The following is a 26,256-nucleotide window of genomic DNA, read 5'->3' on the forward strand; positions in this document are numbered from 1 at the left end:
GGTTTCGTGCTGGCTACAGGTGAAATCAAAATGGAACCTTGCAAAGTTGATGCCGTGGCTAATTGGCCCACTCCCACTTCACGCAAAGACTTACAAAGGTTCTTAGGGTTCGCTAATTTCTACAGAAAGTGCATTAGAAATTTCAGTTCTATAGCCTCGCCTTTGCATGATCTTACCTCGCCACAAAGACCTTTTGTATGGAACCCGCTTTGTCAGTCAGCTTTTCAGAAACTAAAATCGAGCTTTACCAAGGCTCCCATCCTCACTTTGCCATATCTCAAACAGCAGTTTGTGGTAGAGTTGATGCGTCTGATGCCGGCATAGGAGCAATGCTCTCCCAGAAATGTCTCAAGTATGGTAAGTTACATCCTTGTGCTTATCTCTTTAAAAAACTGACTCCAGCCAGGAGAAATTATGACATAGGTGACCGTGAACTGCTGGCAGTCAAGGTGGCTTTGGTGGAGTGGAGGTACTGGCTAGAGGGGGCACATACTCCGTTTTTAGTATGGACAAATCAAAGAAGCTGGAATATCTTAAATCTGCTAAGAGATTAAAAGCGAGGCAGGCTAGATGGGCTCTGTTCTTCACAAGATTCAATTTCACGTTATCCTACCGACCTGGTTCCTAGAATCGAAAGCCAGATGCTTTATCGCGTATTTTCAGCGTAGAGAATTCATTGTCCGACCCTAAAACCATTTTGCCCGAGTCGTGTTTCATTTCTGCTTTTATTTGGGACATTGAGACTGCGGTAAAAGAGGCTCTGAATAACACTCTTAGCCTTGAAAGTTGCCCTGAAAACAGGCTTTATGTGATTCCGACCTTAAGGGGAAGAGTCATCCACTGGGCTCGCACTAACCGGACTGTATGTCACCCAGGCATTGCCAAAACTCAATCTGTGATCGAACAGCGCTTTTGGTGGCCCAATGTTAGAAGGGATGTTATCAACTATGTCAATTCTTGCCTGTATGTGCTGCTAAATAGCCCTGTCGTAAACGTCCTTCTGGGGAGTTGCGACACCTGCCAATACCACAACGTCCTTGGTCAGACATCTCCGTAGACTTTGTGACGGGATTACTGCCTTCGGAAGGAAATACCACCATTCTCACAGTCGTGGACAGGTTCTCTAAGATGGGACACTTCATTGCACTTCCGAAACTCCCCTCAGCTAAAGACACTGCCGAGTTAATGATACACCAGGTATTCAAGTTTCATGGTTTCCCCAAGAATGTGGTATCTGATAGGTGTCCCCAATTCATTTTGCGATTTTGGAGGGAGTTTTGCAGTCTCAAAGGTGTTACCGTCAGTCTGTCATCTGGGTTTCATCCTGAAACCAACGGACAAACCGAGAGGGTGAACCAGGACCTGGAGACTGGGCTCTGATGTCTCGCTGCACAGGAGCCACAATCATGGTCTCAGAAACTGGTTTGGGTCAAGTTTTCTCACAATTCCCTCCCCTCTGCATCCACTGGTCTATCGCCTTTTCACTTTGTGCATGGTTACCAACCATCTCTGTTTCCTGCCATAGCCCCAGAGTCCACAGTTCCAGCTGCATTGACCTTGGTGAGACGCTGCAGGAGGACCTGGGAGCGAGACCGCCAGATGCTGCTGCGCCAGGGACGGTCCTAAAAAACCGCAGCTGACCGTAGGAGGACACCGGCCCCGAACTACAAAGTGGGTCAGCGAGTTTGGCTCTCTACCAAACATATTCCACTCCGGGTGGAGTCCAGGAAGCTCGGTCCCAGGTTCGTGGGGCCCTTCCCCATCACAAAATCATCAACCCGGTCACCATGAAGCTTAGGCTCCCAAGGTCAATGCTTGTCTACCCTGCTTTTCACGTCAGCCTGCTCAAGCCTGCCCGGGAGTCCCCACTGGGGCCCTGTCTTCACTCTGAGGCGGCTGTTGTCATCTCGTCGGAGGGGGAGGGGGTTTCAATATTCGGGACTTCCACGTTACACATCCTGGGGCTCCGGGGCCGTCTGGGACCGGCCGTTAAGGGGGGGTACTGTCATGGGTGTGTGTTCTGGTTGTTGTCTTCCCCCTGTCTCGTACACACCTGCTCCTGAGAGCATCTTCACCACCTGTGCCTCATTCACCCTAATTACACCTTGCATTTAACCTCCTGTCTCATTATTTCTGGTCGCCAGTTCGTTGTACCTTGTCGTCGCGTTCCAGCATTCCTTGTTTCCACGTCACCGACTCACAGTAAGACTAGACCCTGTTCCGATTATCGACCTTGCCTTTTTGCCTCACGTTTTTGGATACTGTTGCCTTTTCGGATTGCCTGCCTGTGTACCGACCTGTGCCCGTATTCAATCTCTCTTTTTCGAAACTGTCCATTTGTAGTGGAGTCGTGCATTTTTGGGTCCTGTCCTCTGTTCCGCTCATGACAGATCGACTATATCTAGTCAGAACTTCTTAACCTTGCACACCAGCTCGGGCTCTTTCCTTCCAGAGACGTGACATTCCACGTCCCTAGAGCCAGCTTCTGTAGCCGGGGATCGAGCCAAGGTCCCCGGCTTCGGCCACCACCCAGCTCACTACACACCCGACCCCTATCCCAGCTGACAATGTGTAAGAGGCAGGGTACACCCTGAACTGGCTGCCAGTCAATCGCAGGGCACACATAAACAAACAACCATTCTCACTTACATTCATACCTACGGGCAATTTAGTCTCCAATTAGCCTACCCTGCATGTTTTTGGGATGTGGGAGGAAACCGGAGTACCCAGAGAAAACCCAAGCAGGCACGGGGAGAACATGCAAACTCCACACAGGCGAGGCCAAATTTTAGCCCAGGTCCTCAGAACTGTGAGGCAGATGTGCGAATCAGTCTTCTATCATGCCGCTCAAATAAAATATCTTAGATAAAACAAATAAAATGAAAAAATAAATAAATACAATACAATAAATAAATAAATAAATAAAACAGAATCAGTCTCTGTTCACAAAAATTGCACTTAAATATTAAACATTTGGCACAGAGGTATAAACAGTCATTCATGCCTTAACAGGCAATATACAACCAATCAAGTTTCCAGTTGGTTTAGAAAAAGTGCGAAGTAGCAACATAAATAACAACGCAACTGGTAGATCAAACCAACCTGTTTTGAGTCAAGATTTGTACTATTCAAAAGTCTGTAGTCTTTCTTTAAATGCTGCGTTCTCAACAGATTCCATGGTTATACAGTATCTCTTACAGTAGTGAGTACGCTATAATGTATATGATGTGCGCATACGTGCACCATATACGCTGTCACATTGTATTTGCATTTTTGGGCAAAGGCCTCCATAATTGCAAGCTGACGGGAAACAGGAAACGTCCCACCAAGTTTTTTGTTCCCAGCTGTAAAATCGGGAGGGATGGTTGTGTTTAAGATAGATTTTGTCACTTTGAGGTTTTAAGTAGTGGTGTCTTTGTTACGACTACATAGAAATTCACCATACCAGCTCGTTGGTGTTAATGGGATGGCCGCGATCATCTGGCTTGAATACAAAATGTTCCCACATCATCGCGGTGGCGATAGGCTTTGGAACTAATTCCATTCATTCCATTAACTGTGCAGCTATTGGATCCCCGTCAGAAAACCTAGCTTTGCGTACGCGATCGCCCGCATTTCAAAAGGACTTACTTTTGTGCGTCTCAGACGTGGGGGCGCACATCAAACGAGATCCCTGTATTATTATTATTGTTATTATTATCCATCCATTTTTCTACCGCTTATCCAAGGTCAGGTCGCGGGGGCAGTGGCTTTAGCAGGGACGCCAAGACTTCCCTCTCCCCAGCCACTTCATCCAGCTCCCGAGGCGTTCCCAGGCCAGCCAAAAGACATAGTCTCTCCAGCGTGTCCTGGGTCGTCCCCAGGGTCTCCTCCCGGTAGGACATGCCTGGAACACCTCACCGGGGAGGCGTCCGGGAGGCATCCAAATCAGATGCCCAGGCCACCTCATCTGGCTCCTCTCGATGTGGAGGAGCAGCACCTCGACTGAGATCCTCCCGGATGACCGAGCTTCTTACCATATCTCTAAGGGAGAGCCCGGCCACCCTGTGGAGGAAACTCATTTCGGCCGCTTGTATCCTGGATCTTGTTCTTTCGACCCACAGCTCGTGACCATAGGTGAGGGTAGAAACCTAGATCGACCGGTAAATTGAGAGCTTCGCCTTTTGGTTTAACTCCTTCTTTACCACAACGGACTATCGATCTCCTCTTCCATTCTTCCCTCACTTGTGAACAAGACCCCAAGATACTTGAACTCCTCCACTTGGGGCCCCTCCTTGAGCCGTCACCTTATCGTGGTGGAGGGGTTTGTGTGTCCCAATGATCCTAGGAGCTAAGTTGTCTGGGGCTTTATGCCCCTGGCAGGGTCACCCATGACAAACAGGTCCTAGGTGAGGAACAGACAAAGCACGGCTCAAAGATCCCTTATGATGACGACAATCGATGGACTTGGTTTTCCCTTGCCCGGACGCGGGTCACCGGAGCCCCCGTCTGGAGCCAGGCCAGGAGGTGGGGGTGCAGTGCGGGGACCTTGGCGGTCCAATCCCCGGCTACAGAAGCTGGCTCTAGGGACGTGGAATGTCTCCTCTCTGGCAGGGAAGGAGCCCGAGCTGGTGTGGGAGGTCGAGAAGTTCCGACTAGATATAGTCGGATTCGCCTCCACACACAGCTTGGGCTCTGGTACCAGGGCATTTCCTGTTATTATTATTATTATTAAATTTAAACTCCAGCATGCCATATTAAACTCCACTTTACTGTTTCTTTCCATCTGCTATAATCATTTCACTGTAAAGACAAAGTTGTATCTCATGTTTTATGCATATGAGGGAAAAAATGCATTGTATATTATACAGTACATGCTAAGCAGACATATCTATTAGGTTTTTCATTTTTATAATTAAAATTACAATAATTATTTAGGCGGAACGGTAGAACTGGTTAGCACATCTGCCTCACAGTTTTGAGGACCGGGGTTCAAATCCCGGCCCCACCTGTATGGATTTTGCGTTTTCTCCGGGCACTCCGGTTTCCTCCCACATCCCAAAAACATGCATGGGAGGTTGATTGAAGACTATAAATTGCCCTTAGGTTTTAATGTGTGCGCAAATGGTTGTTTGTTTTTATGTGCCCTGCAATTGGATGGAGACCGGTTCAGGGTGTACCCCGCCTCTCGCCCGAAGATAGCTGAGAAGGGCTCCAGCATGCCCGCGACCCTTGTGAGGATAAAGCGATACAGAAGAAGATGGATGGATTGTGTTAACAGAAATAAATACATAACACACATACTACCATTTTTTTTCTTAATTATATGAATCATTTTGGCAAAGGGTGCCCTTTTTTCAGCCTGAGCACCTGTCCTCAAAAATGTCCGTGCATGTGTCTGGAGGTAATGTACAGATATCTCAATCATTTCCAGTCCAAAGAAAGGAAAGGATTAATAATGGTTATATTTTATGGGATAAATACAACTTTTACCCAGCTTGAGCATAGCGGGAGGCCTCCTCATCCAGCCTGGCTCTAATCTCCTGCTGCAGTGCCTCCTCCTGTTGCTTCTGCATATCCTCCAGCTCACGGATCCTCTTCCTCTGCCTTTCTGCTTCTTCCTCTTTAAGAGCCATCTCCGCCTGCATGCTAATTCGCACCTTGAAACCCACATAGCAGGAAGGAAATCTCTCAAAACCAACTCTCGTGTGAACCTTCTCGCACTTACCGCCACGCTTACCTCCTCGGCCTCCCGCAGCTGCACCTCCAAGGTCTGCTGGAGCTGCTCATGCTGCTGGCGCCTCCTCTCTTCGTCCTGCTCCAGGAGAACCTGGGCCTGCTTCTGCGCCTCCCTCAAGAGCTCCAGCTCAGCCAGCTTGCGCTCCCGTTCCTCCTGAAGGGCTCGTAGCCTCTGCAGCTCTTCCTCTTTGGCCTGTTGCCTCTTCTCACGCTGCTCACGGTGCTCATGCCGCTTCAGCTTTAAGTCCTTGTGGAGGGACGTCTTCCCCTCCACGTGCAGCCTGATAGCCATCTGAATGGCTGTGGTGGAAGACAGATGAGGTTCTGTGTCATTAAAGAACCTCTGTAGGATTGATATATTGATTTCTCCTGACCTGTTGTCCATTCTTGTCTCTGTTTGGTGTCTGACGAGCTCATCTCATATGTTTTGGAGAGTGTTTTTAGATAAAACATGCACCTTTTACCATCGCGGTCTGGCAGTACCTTGAAACAAGCGAGTATGCAAAAGATTATGGTGTGATCATATGATGACATACTGTGATTTTGCATTTGGAAGTAACCTTCCAAAACACTAATTGGATATTTGCTTTTTCAGTACGTAAAGAGGGTCCAAACAGTTGATGGCAATAAAGGGAAGACTTGGCTTCAACAAGCACTGCTGCTGCTGCTTTTACCTCCACACAGCAGTTGCCATCCAAAGCAATGTTGCCCTGGCACTCCTTACTGTCCTCCCTAGTGTAGTAGAACAAGTTGCCCGGCTTCAGAGTGAACCAGCGCTCTTTCCAGTTTCTTCTGAGTTGGCCTCTCTTCCACAAATAACCCTGCAAAACACACACAAACGCACGCGCACACACACATGCACATTGTCAAGACACAAAGCAGAGCATGTCAGGAAGCAGTGTCTCAGACCACACTTGGAGATCCTACCTCTTTGAGGACATCGCCAACAATCTCCTTGTATACTTCCTCTAGAGCCATGCTGATAACACTCCTATCAATGCCTCTGGCCACCTTTCCTGCATCCATCATCTCCAAGAAAACCCAAACAGTGATGCCTCTCTGCTGCACCGTATCTTGGGAGAATATGTCCTCCAGTTCAACACAGTTGAACTCAAGACTCATTGCTGTGCATATCTTCTTGAGTAGGTACTCCATCTGGATGTGGGAGGCGTGTGTGTGGTTGTAGAGAGATATACAGAGATTAATTTTTTCATTACCATATCTATTTATTTTAACACTTCTATGTTTGTTTCTTTCTAAAAATGGTCATGGGTCAATGTGGCTCACAGCATGTTCTACCATACAAAAAAGAACACACCGCAACACCGCTACTATCAATATTTTGTGCTACTATGACAAACCCTCTCACTTTTTGTCATTTTTTGTGAATATTGGAAAATCCCAGGAATAAAATCAATGACTTTTGTGGAGCTTTTTATACATTCTATATTTTTATCCTAAATTGTGGAGGAAATACTTACTGTTAAATTGGGATGAAATGAGGTTTTTTGTACATAAATAAATGAATACATATATACAGTGGGTACGGAAAGTTTTCAGACCGCCTTCAATGTTTCACTCTTTGTTATATTGCAGCCATTTGTTAAAATCATTTAAGTTCATATTTTTCCTCATTAATGTACACACAGCACACCATATTGACAGAAAAAATGTAATTGTTGAACTTTTGGCTGATTTATTTAAAAAGAAACTGAAATATCACACAGCCATAAGTATTCAGACCCTTTGCTGTGACACTCATATATTTAACTCGGGTGCTGTCCATTTCTTCTGATCATCCTTAAACTGGTTCTACATTCATTGGAGTCCAGCTGTGTTTGTTTATACTGATTGGATTTGATTAGGAAAGCCACACACCTATATAAGACCTTAGAGCTCACAGTGCGTGTCAGAGCAAATGAGTATCATGAGGTCAAAGGAACTGCCTGAAGAGCTCAGAGACAGAATTGTGGCAAGGCACAGATCTGGCCAAGGTTACAAAAAACCCTCTGCTGCACTTAAGGTTCCTGAGAGCACAGTGGTCTCCATAATCCTTAAATGGAAGACGTTTGGGATGAACAGAACCCTTCCTGGAGCTGGCCATCCGGCCAAACTGAGCAATTGGAGGAGAAGAACCTTGGTGAGAGAGGTAAATAAGAACCCAAAGATCACTGTGGCTGAGCTCATGAGATGCAGTCGGGAGATAGGAGAAAGTTCTAGAAAGTCAACCATCACTGCAGCCCTCCACCAGTCGGGGCTTTATGGCAGAGTGGCGCGACGGAAGCCTCTCCTCAGTGCAAGACACATGAAAGCCCGCATGGAGTTTGCTAAAAAAAACACCTGAAGGACTTCCAAGATGGTGAGAAATAAGATTCTTTGGTCTGATGAAACCAAGGTGGAACTTTCTGGCCTTAATTCTAAGCGGTATGTGTAGAGAAAACCAGGCACTGCTCAATCACTGCACTGTCCAATACTGTCCCAACAGTGAAGCATGGTGGTGGCACAATCATGCTGTGAGGGTGTTTTTCAGCTGCAGGGACAGCCCGACTGGTTGCAATTGTAGGAAAGATGAATGCGGCCAACTACAGGGATATCCTGGATGAAAACCTTCTTCATCGTGCTCAGGACCTCAGACTAGGCTGAAGGTTCACCTTCCAACAAGACAATGACTCTAAACACAGCTAAAATAACGAAGGAGTGGCTTCAGAACAGCTCTGTGACTGTTCTTGAATTGCCCAGCCAGAGCTCTGACTTAAACCCAATTGAGCATCTCTGGACAGACCTGAAAATGGCTGCCCACCAACGTTCACCATCCAACCTGACATAACTGGAGAGGATCTGCAAGGAGGAATGGCAGAGGATCCCCAAATCCAGGTGTGAAAAACTTGTTGCATCATTCCCAAAAAGACTCATGGCTGTATTAGCTCAAAAGGGTGTTTCTACTAAATAATGAGCAAAGGGTCTGAATACTTATGGCTGTGTGATATTTCAGTTTTTCATTTTTTAATAAATCAGAATCAGAATCATCTTTATTTGCCAAGTGTGTCCAAAAAACACACAAGGAATTTGTCTCCGGTAGTTGGAGCCGCTGTAGTACGACAACAGACAGTCAATTGACAGAGAACACTTTTGAGACATAAAGACATTGACAAAAAAACAGTCACTGAGCAATAAAGGGTTAATAGTTATCTGGTAATGCCGGTACATAATTTTTTTTTTTTTTACAATCGTGCAAAAGATGCAGAGTCCTCTAGCACTTAGAGCAGTTCGAATGACTAATATTGCAATAGTCTGCAAACATTTCAACAATTCCGGTTTTTTTTCTGTCAATATGTCGTGCTGTGTGTACATTATTGTGGGAAAAAATTAACTGAAATTATTTTAGCAAATGACTGCAAAATAAAAAGAGAGTAAAAATTTTAATGGGGTCTGAATACTTCCCGTACCCACTGTATATTGTTGTCATATTAGTTAAAATGCGATTTATCAAGATTAATTAACAACAAAAAAATTTTTTAATCAGGTGGCACGGTGATAAACTGGTTAGCACCTCTCAGTCCACCTCTTTGAGTTTACTTTTGTACATGATAGTTGTCACTTGACCTCGACCATTTGTTATTGTTTTTCGTTTATTACATGGTCTTGTTTCTTGCGCGTTACATGCTTTCTTGGTTTAATAAATTCAGTTTAATTGCTCCATTTTCATTGAGTCTGCTTTAGGATCCAAGATTCGGCATGCCTGTCTGAGAATAATAAAACATTATTAGTCTCTCTTTGCCTTTCATTCGTGAAATTTCACATTTTATCCCCATAGAAATTACAGGCAGTGGAAATAAATATACTGTACATCTAGAAGTGAGGGATGGGGATCTACTTAAGTCTCACTTGGCTAACATTATCTGAAGATTTATTTTCACAAAGTTACATGAACTACCAAAACAAGTTAAAATACAAATAAGGAGGAGAAATTCATGTTTTACCAGTTCTGTGAATTCCCAGGTTCACAGCAACTTTTGATTTATAACTTGTTATTGAAGATTGATTGATACACTGGGAAGTTTAGAAAAGCATACATGAGGTGGATAATGTTTTGTGGGGCTCAGCATGAATGAAGCTAATCTGGCCTCTAAATGTCAACCTTCTTCTTGGTAGCGTCTGTGAAAACTAAATGACAGGAAACCAAAACACGAGGTTGAAAGTAAGACGGGAGCCCAAATGGCGGCATAAAAAGAGTCTGTCTGTATGTTCCATGGTGCAAGAAATAAGCTTTCAGTCAGGCTGCATTTGGAGCTTGTAAATAATCTGTGTTTGTTTCTCAGATGCCTTATGATAAGAATGAACAAGACAGCAGTATAACAACTATGTCATTAAATTTTTCTTCCAGCTAAAAAAAATAAAAAACATTTCTTAGCTCCTCACACTAGTCATTCATTTTCTGTCACATTTACTGTATGCATGAAAGATGCTTTACAAATACACACTGATTGATTAATTGACTGGTTGGCTGATTATGGGAAAGCTAAGTCTAGAGACTACATAATACATTGTTACACCGTCAAATTTCATAATAACAATAGTATTACATCGGGAACTCCAAGTTGGACCACAATCAATTTTGTGACACTGGACAATCTTAAATTTGGTCCACGCTCGAAAGTATTTTTTCCATTGAGATCAGTTCTATATAATACAGTCCAAACTGTCACCATCACAAAACCAACATTTTAATAGTAATAGAATTAGAAATGTTATTGTCATTGCACATGTAGACATACACACACAAACACAAACACACACACACACTGTATATGGGCCGGTGCAACGCAGAGGGTAAGCGTACGCTCCGCAAATGGAGGGTCGTCGGTTCATATTCTCGCCTGAGTGCATGTTGTCGTTGTGTCCCTGGGAAAGACACAACCCGCATTGCCTACAAAAATTAATATGGTTGGATGTTCGGTGTTGGTCGGAGGAGCTGTAGGTGCAGAATGGCAGCCACGCTTCCATCAGACTTCCCCAGGGCAGCTCTGGCTACACAAGTAGCTTACCACCACTAGGTGTGACTGAGGAGTGAATGAATAACACATGAAACTGTAAAGCGTCTTTGAGTGCCTTGAAAAGCACGATATACTGTAAGTATAATGCATTATTATTATTAAAACAATAAAGTTTATATAAATAAATTAATATAGTCTATGAGACAATTGAGGTTAGCATGCTGGTATGGCTCTCAACAACCATTCCAGTTTCTCCTGTGGTCCCTTTAGAAAATGAATTGCTCTGTGTTAGACCAGGCGGCACGGTTAGAGCGTCTGCCTCACAGTTCTGAGGACCGGGGTTCAATCCCTGGCCCCGCCTGTGTGGAGTTTGCATGTTCTCCCCGTGCCTGCGTGGGTTTTCTCCGGGCACTCCGGTTTCCCCACATCCCAAAAACATGCGTGGTAGGTTAATTGCCCGTAGGTGTGAATGTGATTGCAAATGGTTGTTTGTTTATATGTGCCCTGCGATTGGCTGGCAACCAGTTCAGGGTGTACCCCGCCTCCTGCCCGATGATAGCTGGGATAGGCTCCAACACGCCTGCGACCCTAGTGAGGAGAAGCGGCTTAGAAAATGGATGGATGTGTTAGACCAACCTCATCAGGGACCATCACCAAAGGGTACTTGTCCTCTGACAGAAAGTTAAAAAGGCACCAAAGCCGAAATGCATCTCGCTCCGCCAGAACTGTGCTTGAACTTCTATTGGGTTTGTAGTTTTTCTTTGCTGTCAGTGTCCAACACAGCTCATCCACATCTTCTTTGTTGAATGAGCCTTCAACTACCTAGAAAAAACAAACATATTGTCAGCACCATACCATCAGGGGTAAATTAATGATGGGAATTTAGGGGTGCTCACTCCAGTTTTACAATCTCACAATCTGAATGTCAAACACAAATATAGTAGAATGTGTTGCTTCCAAAAACATCCTTTTCACCCCAGAAAATCTTATTCAATTAGGCCAAAAGGAATGTTGGTTGCATATCTAGTTTCCTCTACCTGGCAAACTTGCCGATGTTTTTGACCAACACCATTTAGATTACGTTAAACGTTTAAATTAATGTTTCTTTCAACTCAAAAGACTGTCTCTAATATCCTGTGCATCTAAGTTAACACGCCCCTTCTCAAATGCCAGGTTTTGTGATATTAAAAAAAAAAAAAAAAGACCAAGATGAAAAATGTCAAGCTTTTTTCACCATTAATGGGACCTTTTTAAAATGTTTTCAAGAGTGGAATTATAAATAAACAACTGAAATGTGGATTCACAAGCGTGCACACTCTCTTATAATCAGTTACGGTAATAACGGCGTTCGTAACAGTGTTACTATCGTGTGTTACATTTTTCATTAACGTGTAATCTAACTAATTACTTTTCAATCATGATAACATGTTTCTGTTACTGCCAAATCTTATGTGAAGCATTATTTTAATTATTAAATCATTAAAACTGTTTTCATCAGACCAGTGAGCTCGCTTATTATTATTATAATTTTTTTAAATATGTTTTTGGTGACGGAGCAGGAGAGAACCACATAAGTGATGATGACTGGCTGAGGTAGTGTCAAATTTCATTGCAAATCAAGCAGAGGTAGAGATCGACAGGACCAAGTAAGCGCACTACGAGTCAACACTAGTGAGTTGTTGAGGACTGAGGAAATTATAAACAACAGGAATGGTGAGCCCGGGTAAATTACCTATTACCTTTCCGTGAACAAACTTAAAGGAAAGAATCTGTCCATCAAATGCATGTTCGGCAATGGACAAAAGTGCTTCCTGTCCTTGTATTCGATCCAGCCTGATGAGACATCTTTCACCGGCATATGCTTCCAGTAAAACAGTTGACCATTCACACCGAAGTAGACGAAGATAGTGCCACGCAACCAAAACAAATGACTTTTGATTTTTCAGCTTCACATCCTGTAAGCCAATTATGCTGTGGAGGACATGCTGAGCACCGGTGAGACGGACTCATTCAAAGCACCAGTTGCCAAAATACCGGTCGGAGAAGGGATACACATGCCATGTAAATAGTCGCTCAGCAATGTGCAATAAATATCAATGTGATTGACTGGCGACCAGTTTGGGGTGTACCCCGCCTCTTGCCCAAAGATAGCTGGGATAGGCTCCAGGACGCCCGTGACATGTGTGAGGATAAGCGTTGCAGAAAATGGATGGATAGTTCTAAAATATATATTGTTATTGACCTAGTGTACTTTACAAACTTAGATATTATATCTACAATAATGCATGACATTTAGTTGGTGGTGAGACTCACCTTGTGTACACATTTGTGTACACTGTTTCTGTTAGTAATTTATCATGTCTTTTTCATTATGGCGGCACGGCGACCGACTTGTTAGCACATCTGCCTCACAATTTTGAGGACCCGGGTTCAAATCCGGCCTCGCCTGTGTGGAGTTTGCATGTTCTCCCCGTGCCTGCGTGGGTTTTCTCCAGGTACTCCGGTTTCCTCCGTCATCTCAAAAACATGCATGGTATGTTAATTGAAGACTCTAAATTGCCCATAGGTGTGAATGTGAGCTGGTGACCAGTTCAGGGTGTACCCTGCCTCTCGCCCGAAGATAGCTGAGATAGGTTCCAGCACACCTTTGACCCTAGTGAGGATAAGCAGTACGGAAAATGGATGGATGGATGTTTCATGATAACAGGGGTGACCAATATGGCGCACCACAAAAAACACACATTGTGAGTCCCTCAAATCTAATGAAACATCTCTCAACGGCACACACCACTATGATTTATTGAGCTTACAGTACAGTGTTTAAAGCACTTTGTTGAACTGTTATGGAAAATGTTTTGTTGATAATACTTGGAAGTACAGTATGTACTAATTGTCTGGAAGCTGTGTTACAGTTTTTTTTTTGTTTTTTTTTTACGCTAGGCTTGCATGGAATACCGGTGCCAAAACAACACCGTAATACCTAGCTGGAAAAAATTATTCGGTACCATCATTTTTAAGTACCAGTATTTATTTAAAAAAAAATAAAATGCAGAGTCAGCGCTTGCTCTCCAACTCTGTGTGAAAAATGAACTGTGCCCAGAGTGGCGGTGTGCAAGTTGGAGAAATACAAAGACAACAGTGATAAGTGAATGCAAACTCTCACACTCCTGCATACGTTCAACCCCTCGCGGAGAAACAAGACACACACAGTGTTATCGGGAATCGTTTTGCCTACTCACCAACACCAAGGTAGAGAGACCATAAAGAGAACAGCCCTCATGGCCAGAGAGCTTGTTGGCTACAGAGTCAACAGCACAGCCCTAAGCGAGACCTGCCTTCCTGACAAATACCAGATGTCTGAGATTGGCAGCTTCCCTTTTTTCTGGAGAGATCGCAGCAGCGAAGAGCGACATGAGGTCCGTGTTGGCTTCACCATGACAGACCAAGTCGTGAAGAAACTCTGAAGTATTCCTGAAGGACTGAACGACTGACTCATGACGCAAGAGAAATGCTACTCTCTTTTTTTTCATTTTTCTTTTTTGTCCTGTTCGGCTGTTAGGTCAAGCAGAATGGAGGATCTGTATCCCTTTTATGCCGGAACAGTTTTATTGTGTCACAGTGGAGTTGTTAAGCTGCTGCTGTGGTTTCTTAGTATTATAATGGATATTTATTGAGAATCAGAGTCGATCAGTCGAACAGAACAAAGTTTCTAGAGGGGAGTGAGAAAAGAAGACGAAAGACAAAAGAACTAACTGTAAACAAGAGGTTTTCTCATCTAAATCCTTATATATATAGAATAATGACACATTAGATATGCGTGTTGTATGGGGCAGTAGTATATTAGTAGTAGTATATTAATAATTCAGGATATTCATTCAGTCATGTGAAGACACTCATCATGTTAAGGAATTCTCAGCAATGATCAACAATAAATTAACAATGGGCGGCACAGTGGCCACTGGTTAGGACATCTGCCTCACAGTTCTGAGGACCCGGGTTCAAATTCGGCCTCCCCTGTGTGGAGTTTGCATGTTCTCCCCATGCCTGTGTAGGTTTCCTCCCACATTCCAAAAACATGCATGGTAGGTTAATGGTCCGTAGTGTTGTTTTGACAATTGTTTGTCTATTTGTGTTCAGGGTGTGCCCCACCTCTCGCCCAGAGTTACCTGAGATAGGAGCCAGCACACCTGCAACCCTCGTGAGGATAAGCGGTTCAGAAAAATGGATAGATGACTTTAACCATGTCAGAAACCATTTTATTTCTATAAATCCCTGCAAGTTTTTACATTTTCAAATGATCACTTCTGCAACATTCATAGGAAGTCACAATTTCCCATCACCGGTGAGCTATTTTTTTTAACCGACCCACGGTCTACTCATGTGGTCCTTGGGGGTGACCTGATGCCTGCAGGCTCTATGTTGGTGGCCCCTGCTATAAAATAAAATTATAATAAAATCACCTTATCAAGGATGTATTTGTTGAGGTAGGGCATGTAACCCTGACTGGAGACTGGACCGTGGTCATCATCCCGGAAGTGCTCCTCCAAAGCAACTGGATCATGTGGGATGCACAACACTGTGCAGAGGTTGTGCGACAACACCTGCAAGTGCAGGGACAAATCAGGTTGAATTTTAGAAAATAAAACATAAATAAAGCGCAAGTTAAATACTTCAAAAACAAAATACGTCCAGTATTAGGATAGTATCCATTCTTATGGGAACTGCAGGTTTGATATTCTTTTTTGAAAAAAAATAATGACATTTTTCTCATCAATATAAGATTCTTATCAGTATCACAAATTTGGTCCAAAAGTATAAATGCCAGATATGTAGATGCATGATGCATGTGGGAATTTTTAAATTAGACCCCCCCCCCCCTCCCCCCCAAATCTGACTTTGTTTCTTTAAAAAAAAAAAAATGATTTTTTATTTTATTTTATTTTTTTTAAACATCTTACATGACTTTAGTCATGTAAGATGAGGACATGTTTCTTGGACAAATGCAGCTTGTTTCTTGACTTGCTTTTGTGTGTGACTGTGGTCTTGTTTGCCTAACCTTGAGCTCCCCTAAATAATTTGCTGAAAAAATAAAAAATAAAATTCCGTGCAGTCAAACCCTGGGATTATATCCATGACCACTGTCCCCATTGGTTGACCATGGAGCGCACTGACTAGTTGGGAGTGTTGAGCAGTAGCGACGCTGTTTTCATATAGTTTTTCAGTTTTGAAGCTACTTTTGTGATCTCAATACACAAGTGTCCACAGAAGCTCCATTTGCACAGGCAGTTCAAAACCTTAAAATGCATTTCTTACATTTGACTTCACATTGCGTACTTAATTTACTCCCGTAAATTGTGCAGAGCGTAATGGATTACGGATAACTGCTCTGATATAGTTTAGCTACTTTCGTCATTTTATTCAAGCTGAACTTGCTACATTTTCCAAATACTGGGTTTACACACACACAAACTTTTTTTTTGTTTTTACACCATATTGTATATATGTTAAATCTCTCCAAAAACATAAAACATTGAAAAGCAATTTAACAGTCTTTATTTGCTGTGTGTGAAATTTTATGCTCGTTTGCTAACATGATGTGCGTCTCCTGGGGGCTTAATCTTAACCTCCCTGTTGTGACTTATCTTCTTCTTCTTCTTTTCCTTTCGGCTTGTCCCGTTAGGGGTCGCCACAGCGCGCCATCCTTTTCCATGAGAGCCTATCTCCTGCATCCTCCTCTCGAACACCAACTGCCATCATGTCTTCCCTCACGACATCCATCAACCTTCTCTTTGGTCTTCCTCTAGCTCTCTTGCCTGGCAGCTCCATCCTCATCATCCTTCTACCAATATACTCAATCTCTCTCCTCTGGACGTGTCCAAACCATTGAAGTCTGCTCTCTCTAACTTTGTCTCCAAAACATCGAACCTTGGCTGTCCCTCTGATGAGCTCATTTCTAATTTTATCCAACCTGGTCACTCCGAGAGCGAACCTCAACATCTTCATTTCCGCCACCTCCAGCTCTGCTTCCTGTTTTCTCTTCAGTGCCACTGTCTCTAATCCATACATCATGGCTGGCCTCACCACTGTTTTATAAACTTTGCCCTTCATCCTAGCAGAGACTCTTCTGTCACATAACACACCTGACACCTTCCTCCACCCGTTCCAACCTGCTTGGACCCGTTTCTTCACTTCCTGACCACACTCACCATTGCTCTGGACGGTTGACCCCAAGTATTTAAAGTCCTCTACCCTTGCCATCTCTTCTCCCTGTAGCCTCATTCTTCACCCACCACCCCTCTCATTCATGCACATATATTCTGTTTTACTTCGGCTAATCTTCATTCCTCTTCTTTCCAGTGCATGCCTCCATCTTTCTAACTGTTCCTCCAGCTGCTCCCTGCTTTCACTGCAGATCACAATGTCATCTGCAAACATCATGGTCCACGGGGATTCCAGTCTAACCTCATCTGTCAGCCTATCCATCACCACTGCAAAAAGGAAGGGGCTCAGGGCTGATCCCTGATGCAGTCCCACGTCCACCTTAAATTCTTCTGTCACACCGACAGCACACCTCACCGCTGTTCTGTTGCCCTCGTACATGTCCTGTATTATTCTAACATACTTCTCTGCCACTCCAGACTTCCGCATGCAGTACCACAGTTCCTCTCTGGGTACTCTGTCATAGGCTTTCTCTAGATCTACAAAGACACAATGTAGCTCCTTCTGACCTTCTCTGTACTTTTCCATCAACATCCTCAAGGCAAATAATGCATCTGTGGTACTCTTTCTAGGCATGAAACCATACTGTTGCTCGCAAATACTCACTTCTGTCCTGAGTCTAGCCTCCACTACTCTTTCCCATAACTTCATTGTGTGGCTCATCAACTTTATTCCTCTATAGTTGCCACAGCTCTGCACATCACCTTTGTTCTTAAAAATGGGCACCAGTACACTTTTCCTCCATTCCTAAGGCATCTTCTCGCGCACTAGAATTCTATTGAACAAGCTGGTCAAAAACTCCACAGCCACCTCTCCTAGATGCTTCCATACCTCCACAGGAATGTCATCAGGACCAACTGCCTTTCCATTTTTCATTCTCTTTAATGCCTTTCTAACTTCCGCCTTACTAATCATTGCCACTTCCTGGTCCACCACACTTGCCTCTTCTACTCTCCCTTCTCTATCATTTTCCTCATTCATCAACTCCTCGAAGTATTCTTTCCATCTACCTAGCACACTGCTGGCACCAGTCAACATATTTCCATCTCTATCCTTAATCACCCTAACCTGCTGCACATCCTTCCCATCTCTATCCCTCTGTCTGGCCAGCCTGTATAGATCCTTTTCTCCTTCTTTAGTGTCCAACCTGGCATACATGTCATCATATGCCTCTTGTTTTGCCTTTGCCACCTCTACCTTTGCCCTGTGTCGCATCTCAATGTATTCCTTTCGCCTCTCCTCGGTCCTCTCAGTGTCCCACTTCTTCTTAGCTAACCGTTTTCCTTGTATGATTTCCTGTACTGTGAGGTTCCACCACCAAGTCTCCTCTCCTTTCCTGCCAGAAGATACACCAAGTACTCTCCTGCCTGCTTCTCTGATCACCTTGGCTGCAGTGGTCCAGTCTTCTGGAAGCTCTTCCCGTCCACCGAGAGCCTGTCTCACCTCTTCCCGAAAAGCTGCACAACACTCGTCCTGTCTCAGCTTCCACCACATGGTTCTCTTCTCTGCCTTTGTCTTCCTAATTTTCCTCCCCACCACCAGAGTCATCTTACACACCACCATCCTATGCTGTCTAGCCACACTCTCCCCTACCACTACCTTACAGTTGGTAACCTCCTTCAGATTACATCGTCTGCACAAGATGTAATCCACCTGTGTGCTTCTACCTCCGCTCTTGTAGGTCACCCTATGTTCGTGCCTCTTCTGGAAAAAAGTGTTCACTACAGCCATTTGCATCCTTGTTGCAAAGTCTACCACCATCTGTCCCTCCAAGTTCCTTTCCTGGATACCGTACTTACCCATCACTTCTTCATCACCCTTATTACCTTCACCAACATGTCCATTACAATCTGCACCAATTACGACTCTCTCTCTGTCTGGGATGCTCAGAACTACATCATCTAGCTCCTTCCAGAATTTCTCTTTCACCTCTAGGTCACATCCTACCTGTGGGGCATAGCCACTAATCACATTACACATAACACCCTCAATTTCAAATTTCAGCCTCATCACTCGATCTGATACTCTTTTCACCTCCAAGACATTCTTAGCCAACTCTTCTTTTAAAATAACCCCGACTCCATTTCTCTTCCCATCTACACCATGGTAAAATAATTTAAACCCTGCCCCTAAACTTCTAGCCTTACTGCCTTTCCACCTGGTCTCCTGGACACACAATATATCAACCTTTCTCCTAATCATCATGTCAACCAACTCCCGAGATTTTCCTGTCATAGTCCCAACATTCAAAGTCCCCACATTCAGTTCTAGGCTCTGTGTTTTCCTCTTCTCTTTCTGCCGAAGAACCCGCTTTCCACCTCTTCTTCTTCTTCTTCTTTGACTTCGACTTCGACCCACAGTAGCTGAATTTCCAACAGCGCCCTGCAGGTTGACGGCGCCGGTGGCGGACGTTGTTAACCCGGGCCACGACCGATCCGGTATGGAATTCTTTGGATGAACGCTCATATTTGTTTGGCAAGGTTTTAAGCCGGATGCCCTTCCTGACGCAACCCTCTGCATTTATCCGGGCTTGGGACCGGCCTACAGTTTGCACTGACTTGTGCCCCCCATAGGGCTGCATTCCTGTTGTGACTTATGACTTTCTTTAAAATATATATATTTTCTTGAAAAAATATGAATTCTCTTCAAGGTCCCCTTCCAACGGAATCCATTTTTTCTACTGTTTTATGCATAACATAGGTCAAAATTAATTTGTGACATGGTTTAAGGATGACATCTATGCAGTTTGTAGGTCTAATGCAAAAGCATTTGAACAGCAAAAAAAGGATTTGAAATCGCTGACTGTGTGATCTAGTTTTGAGGATTATATTCATACAGTGGTGTGAAAAGTGTTTGCCCCTTCCTGATTTCTTATTTTTCTGCATGTTTGTCACACTTAGTTTCCCATCATCAAACAAATTTAAATATTAGTCCAAGACAACACAAGTAAACACAAAATGCAGTTTTTAAATGAAGGTTTTTATTATTAAGGGAGAGAAAAAAAAATCTAAAACTACATGGCGCTGTGTGAAAAAGTGATTGCCCCCAAAACCCCCAAAACTGCAGGCCTCACTGGTCTCAGTGAAGGTCAGTGTTCATGACTCCACCATAAGAAAGACACTGGGCAAAAATTGACTGCATGGCAGAGTTCCAAGATGAAAACCACTGCTGAGTAAATAGAATATTAAGGCTAATCTCAAAGACGAGAAGAGATCTTGATGATCCCCAAGACTTTGGGGAAAATACTCTGTGGTCTGACGATACAATAGTTGTAATTTTTCAAAGGGGTGTGTCCCATTACATCTGCATCCATCCATTTTCTGAGCCGCTTCTCCTCACTAGGGTCGCGGGGGTGCTGGAGCCTATCCCAGCTATCATTGGGCAGGAGGTTTCCAGCCAATCGCAGGGCCATTACATCTGCATTTCAGAAAAAGAACATCATACCAACAGTATAATATGGTGGTGGTAGTGTGATGCTCTGGGGCTGTTTTGTTGCTTCAGGAACTGAAAGACCAGGAATTTTGCTGTCTACTAAAAAATCCTGAAGGAGAATGTTCGGCCATCTGTTCATGACCTCAAGCTAAAACGAACTTGCTTTCTACAGCAGGACAATGATCCAAAACACACCAGCAAGTCTACCTCTGAATGGGTGAAAAAAACCAAAATGAAGACTCTGGAGTGGCTTAGTCAAGCTCCCCATCACCTCGCCTTTCTCTTGCAGCGCGCTGCAGAGCACAGAGGCACAAACTGGCAGCAGCAGACCCCAGCCCTCAGCACAGTTTTGCTTTTGTTTCTGTTTTTTTTTTTTTTTACTCTTGAGGGGAGTGCTGATGAAGAAAATTCTCGAGTTCACAAATGACAAGAACAAACATAATGAACGTGTGTCTTGCTAACATGCACAAATTAGGTACTAGCATCATACAGGCTTACTGTATGTACTGGGACACTACAGGTGAATATAGTTAGGGTGTATCTTATTATGTCATATATAAAAAAAAAACTGCATTGATATGTAAATTATGAGCTCATTAATTAAAATGTACTAATTTGCGTAGAATTGTAATTGCCAAGCCATTGCAGGGATAAATATTGAAGGAAAACATATCTCCACAGAACTTCTTCAGTTATTAGAGAGAATATCTTCCCCTGACATGTTTAAATATGTAGAGGACTTTGTTGAGTGAATTAAGGAGAAATCTATTGATAAACACAGACATAGGTCAGTCAAACAAATGCCATCTAAATATGTATTTTTTTGAAGTTTCCTTCATTTCGAGTGAAAGAGAGTATGGATCCATAAACTTTAATCTCAAATTGACTCGAAGATGAAAACATTTTTTAGAAGAAGAGTCATGTCTTAAAGAGCTATGGAATTATTTTGATTGTAGGCTCCTCATCTTAAAACTGTTTATTCTTCTAGTTTGTTGTTGATAGTAATTTATCAATACCAGATCCAGACAGACAGGCCTCCTTCAAATGTGGAAGGTACACTGAATATAAGTGCATCTCATCATCGATGTCCAGATGTGGAGGGAGAATTCTATCCATCCATTTTCTGAGCCGCTTCTCCTCACTAGGGTCGCGGGCGTGCTGGAGCCTATCCCAGCTGTCATCGGGCAGGAGGCGGGGTACACCCTGAACTGGTTGCCAGCCAATTGCATGGCACATAGAAACAAACAACCATTCGCACTCACATGCACACCTAGGGGCAATTTAGAGTCTCCAATTCATGCATGTTTTTGGGATGTGGGAGGAAACCGGAGTGCCCGGAAAAAACCCACGCAGGCACGGGGAGAGCATGCAAACTCCACACAGGCGGGGCCGGGGATTGAACCCCGCTCCTCAGAACTGTGAGGCTGACGCTCTAACCAGTCGGCCACCGTGCCGCCGGGGAGAATTCTTGCGATGATCTAACAATAATTTTGATAATGGATCATTAATATATTCAGGAAATTATGCTTTCTGTTGCATGGTTATATAAACTCAAAAGTAAGAAAATAATTTCAATCCTGTCTGCAGCACAACGCCAAAAAAAAAGAATGAACCCAGAAAAGGAGGGAGAAGGAGTATCAGGAAAAAGCAAAGAGTAGCAAATCTCTTAATGCATTGCTACATCAAAATACCAGCATTACACAAGCGCAAAAAGAGAGCAACAAGTGTGGTACAAGAGAAGTTTGCAGTGACTTTCAGAGTCTCTGCAGTTTTGCTTTGGTTTTTTTTCTCAAGAAAATGTAAAAAATGAACAGGAAAGGAAGCTGGAATGCACTGAACCTAACTGTTGCAAATATACATTGGCCTAATTGCTGTTTTGAGGATACAGGTCAGTTTGGTAACTGAGAGAAGTCTTTTTCATTTTTGTGTGAAGAGTATGTTTAATTTAAAGTACCATTTAAATAACAGCAATAATAAATGTATTAGCATTTGCAAATATAAACACATTTTGATGCTATATTCTTACTTCACCATGTGCCTCTCCCTGGTGTAGTCAGTTATTCTAAATAGTTACGATAGACTAGTAGCATACAAAACACAGAAATTGTGTCGCATCTTCTTTTGTTCTTGCTCTTGTGATAAATGTGAATACTATAGGGGGGGAAAAGTATTTTTGTGGCCAGATTATTTTGTAGAAATCTCCGTGCTGAGTATTCAACAATTATGAGTGTAAGTCTATAGAAATAAATACGTAAGTCAGAGAATAAAATAAAAGAGGTTCTCCTTGTCCTCAACTGAGCCCCTGCCAGTGGCTTCGGTAGGTCTATTTTAGGAATTCAACCCCCATAAAATCTTCTGAAGTCCCTCCCCAAAAATATTTGGTAATATGTGTTAATGGCGACGGTTCATAGTCCGACCCCCCTAAAACCGATCTCTAGCCCCCCCGAGATAAATATTGCTCTCCATAAAATGCCTCCCCATGTAGTGACATTTAAAATTACATCCATCCATCCGTTTTCGGAACCGCTTATCCTCACTAGGGTCCAGGGCGTGCTGGAGCTTATCCCAGCTATCTTCGGGCGAGAGGCGATGTACGCCTGGAGCTGATCTCCAGCCAATCGCAGGGCACATAGAAACAAACAACTATTTGCACTCACATTCACACCTACGGGCAATTTAGTTTTCAATCGACCTACCATGCATGTTTTTGGGATGTGGGAGGAAACCGGAGTACCCGGAGAAAACCCATGCAGGCACGGGAAGAACATGCAAACTCCACACAGGCGGGGCTGGGGATTGAACCCCGCTCCTCAGAACTGTGAAGCTGACGCTCTAACCAGTCGTTCACCGTGCCGCCTCTCTTAATATATATATCACAAAATAATAAAAATGGGGAAAAATAACCTTTTTCCTCGAGAAAATAAGACTAGTCTAAAAAGGTTGGGAATTTTTGATTGGACAAATACGACGATTCTCTCAAGATTACAACTTTGTTAATTGGAAAAGAATGGGACTTATTTTTAAAATCCAACTTTATTTTGGTGAGAGTACGGCCTAACTTTCGCAGTAAAGCTTTTTCTTTCCTGTCTGGCACTCATAAAATACAGTATATGATATTGTAACAGAAACCACATGATAGTAGTTTTAAATGCAGTGCACTGAGTGCCACTGAGTGTCATTAACAGGTGACACAAACCAGAGACCTATTCATGCCAGAAATGTAAAAAAGTTACACATAATGCTATCACAGTATTTGCAACATAATTAATGTAAGTTTTGTTCTTCAATTAAACAGACTGCAATGAGTGGCTTCACCTGAAGGTATTATGACACATGCTGCAAGGCCTCAAACTCCCTAACCACATCCTGTCTAAAGTCTCCACTCAAGAGAAAAACATCTGCCGCTATCAAGGCCATGCTAACAGCATTTGTGAGCAAAAGTGCAGAGTACCCTGTCGTACACTGTTTGCGTGCATGTGGGGGATAAGCCCTGTCATGGGGCTGAAGAACAGGGAGACGGCTGGAATCAAGTGTGAGCCGTAGTGACATAATCTCTATGAGGTCAAGCAAAAACACAGAGGCTGCATTGTTTACATGCAGAGACAACAATAACCAACACGCACACACACACAAGGCTTGTGTTGTTTACTCTTCTCAACAGGCTGTTCTCTGACAGCTCCGCATTGCACTATACATACTGTTTGGAGATGGGGACTCAAGTTCCTATTCTGGGTTCTTTCCTATACTCCCGCAAGGGAGGTGCATACTGAAAATCGAACTTCCTTCTCTTATTTGACACTTTATAGGGTGCCGATAGATACAACTTGTTGGGAAATTGTTGGTTTTCAAGTCACAGACTCCTCTTTTAACAGGTAGTGTGAGTTTGAGGGAGGAAATGAAGGGAAGTTTTGGGTTTTTTAAAAGTAGAAAATAGATAAAGGACAGACAAGTGGATAGCCACTCACCTTCAGCTGAGACTTGGAGACCTTTCCACTCCTCTCCAGATCCAGTGCCGTGAAGCCGTACCAGATGGACTTGAGTAGCTCAGAGCGCAGGTCCATGTCTGCACCAGCGTCCCTCTCTGATTTCCTCTGTATGTCGACTGTCTGCTTCCTTCCTCTGCCTCTGAGTGACAGGCACACACTTACACACGCGCGCTGAATCGGTAGCGCTGCGGTCAAGTACACGCAGCAGGATGTATAACCTCCTCTTGCTGGTAGTTGCGGCAGTACCTAAAGAAGACGCTGTTGTATGTTTCTACCACTTTCAACCAATCTGGTACTTTTTGGGAGTAACTGATTAGATGTCACGAGATTACCTTATTTAGTTACAAAAATGTTTGTCATCACTGGGAGAAAAAGTGTAATTAAATTACAGTTGTTTTTTGTAAATTTACAGGATTACAGTTTTAGTTACCGAACAGCAACTGTTCGGGAGGCTTAGCGCCGGGGGTCCACGGAGGCTAGGGAGCCTGATCTCCATCCCCAAGGCCCGTGGTTACCGAGCCGTGTGCCTGAGAAAAGAAAGGGCGGAGGGAGGGGTGGCTGAGGCCAGCCCGTGGCTGGCTAGATGCCACCAAGCCAAGAAGCCAGAGGAGAGGAAAAACACAAGAGTCAAGCGTTAAATACCTCGGGGTGCAAGAGGGACGGAGAAGACCACACCGATCAGCTTGAATCTTGTCTACAAATTTGATAAAATGGGTTAAAAATAATATATTAATATAAAATAACCTCAACTTGGTACTCTCTTTACTCAGAGGTCAAACATATCGGACGGACTGTTTATACTTCAGTTTTGGCAAATCAACTGCTTATGGTTCAAATCACATTTCATGCTGCTTGGAGTCAAATCAAGACAAACAATTCTCAAACTCTCGCAATTGCAACTAAAGTTGACACACTGACACAGACATCAAGGCATACATTTGGAAATTTCTGCAGCGTTCGTGAGATATCAAAACAGACACTTATCTTTGGTTAAACATCAAATGAGAGTCCCCCCGGAACGACTTTGCAGTTCCTCTCGACGCCAGCGGGTGTCGCCTTGTCCCAGCAATTGTTCCTACTCACAGACAGGTGGTCCCGTGGAAACATCTGGAGGCCTTTGATGCTTGGGAGTTCAGACTTCGAGGGTAGATGTTAATTAGTTTAGGGTTCCACGAGGCGTCATCTTGGGGCAGTCTCACAGCAGGGCCGCTTGGAAGAATGCAGTTTCTCAAGGTGGGGGGGTTCTGGCAACTGGGTCAGAGTCACTAAACTCTTTCATTTTAATCTTCTTTAAAAATACTTTTTACAGCCAAAAACATGGTGTATGCAACTCTTTCGAAGCACAGCATGCGAAAATCCATCCATCCATCCATTTTCTGAGCCGCTTCTCCTCACTAGGGTCGCGGGCGTGCTGGAGCCTATCCCAGCTGTCATCGGGCAGGAGGCGGGGTACACCCTGAACTGGTTGCCAGCCAATCAGCATGCGAAAATGTCTAATCTTATTTTTTTTTTCCAACTAAATACTATAAACATTGAATGCAGGAACGTGAGCCGACATCTGCGGGCGACACCTGGAGCAGAAGTCTGCAGCCAGATCAGATGGTCCGCAGAACAACGATGACGTCAGATTACGGACCAATCAGACGACAGCGATTCCATACTGGCCTGTTTGAAACATTGTTTCAAGTCTGGGGTAGAGTCAGATAGTTTTTGTTCGACTACTTTATCTGCTAAGGATAAGATAGGGTAGTTACGAACCCAGAGCTCTGCAAATGTATAGACTCCTCTGTCAGGAATAAATTGGTTGGTTTTGATACATTGTTGTGAACGAAGTTCTTTCACGAAAACGAACACGCTTGGAACCACGGGAGTTAGGAGATTTTAAAACACAGGTTCCTACAGAAGGT

General features: G+C 43.7%; 1 protein-coding gene across 4 annotated transcripts in view; it reads right to left on the minus strand.

Moving 5' to 3' along the window:
* Positions 1–26,228, minus strand: part of LOC133490345 (differentially expressed in FDCP 6 homolog) — a 50,552-nt gene extending 24,324 nt beyond the window's left edge. For 3 of the 4 annotated variants that reach the window (XR_009792175.1, XM_061800304.1, XM_061800326.1), the window contains exons 1-8: positions 24,329–26,228; positions 15,173–15,313; positions 11,349–11,534; positions 6,646–6,873; positions 6,393–6,539; positions 6,093–6,201; positions 5,720–6,018; positions 5,473–5,639 (exon numbers count right to left, since the gene is read on the minus strand). Coding sequence is in view for 3 of the 4 variants with exons in the window: in XM_061800304.1 (XP_061656288.1) it covers positions 5,473–5,639; positions 5,720–6,018; positions 6,093–6,201; positions 6,393–6,539; positions 6,646–6,873; positions 11,349–11,534; positions 15,173–15,313; positions 24,329–24,424 (1,373 nt within the window). In the remaining variant the exon portion in view is untranslated. The remainder of the gene's footprint in view (positions 1–5,472; positions 5,640–5,719; positions 6,019–6,092; positions 6,202–6,392; positions 6,540–6,645; positions 6,874–11,348; positions 11,535–15,172; positions 15,314–24,328) is intronic. The other variant, XM_061800316.1, reaches the window with a different exon arrangement.
* Between the last annotated feature and the right edge of the window lie 28 nt (positions 26,229–26,256).

The sequence above is a fragment of the Phyllopteryx taeniolatus genome, chromosome 1, assembly GCF_024500385.1.
Source record: "Phyllopteryx taeniolatus isolate TA_2022b chromosome 1, UOR_Ptae_1.2, whole genome shotgun sequence".
NCBI lineage: Eukaryota > Metazoa > Chordata > Actinopteri > Syngnathiformes > Syngnathidae > Phyllopteryx > Phyllopteryx taeniolatus.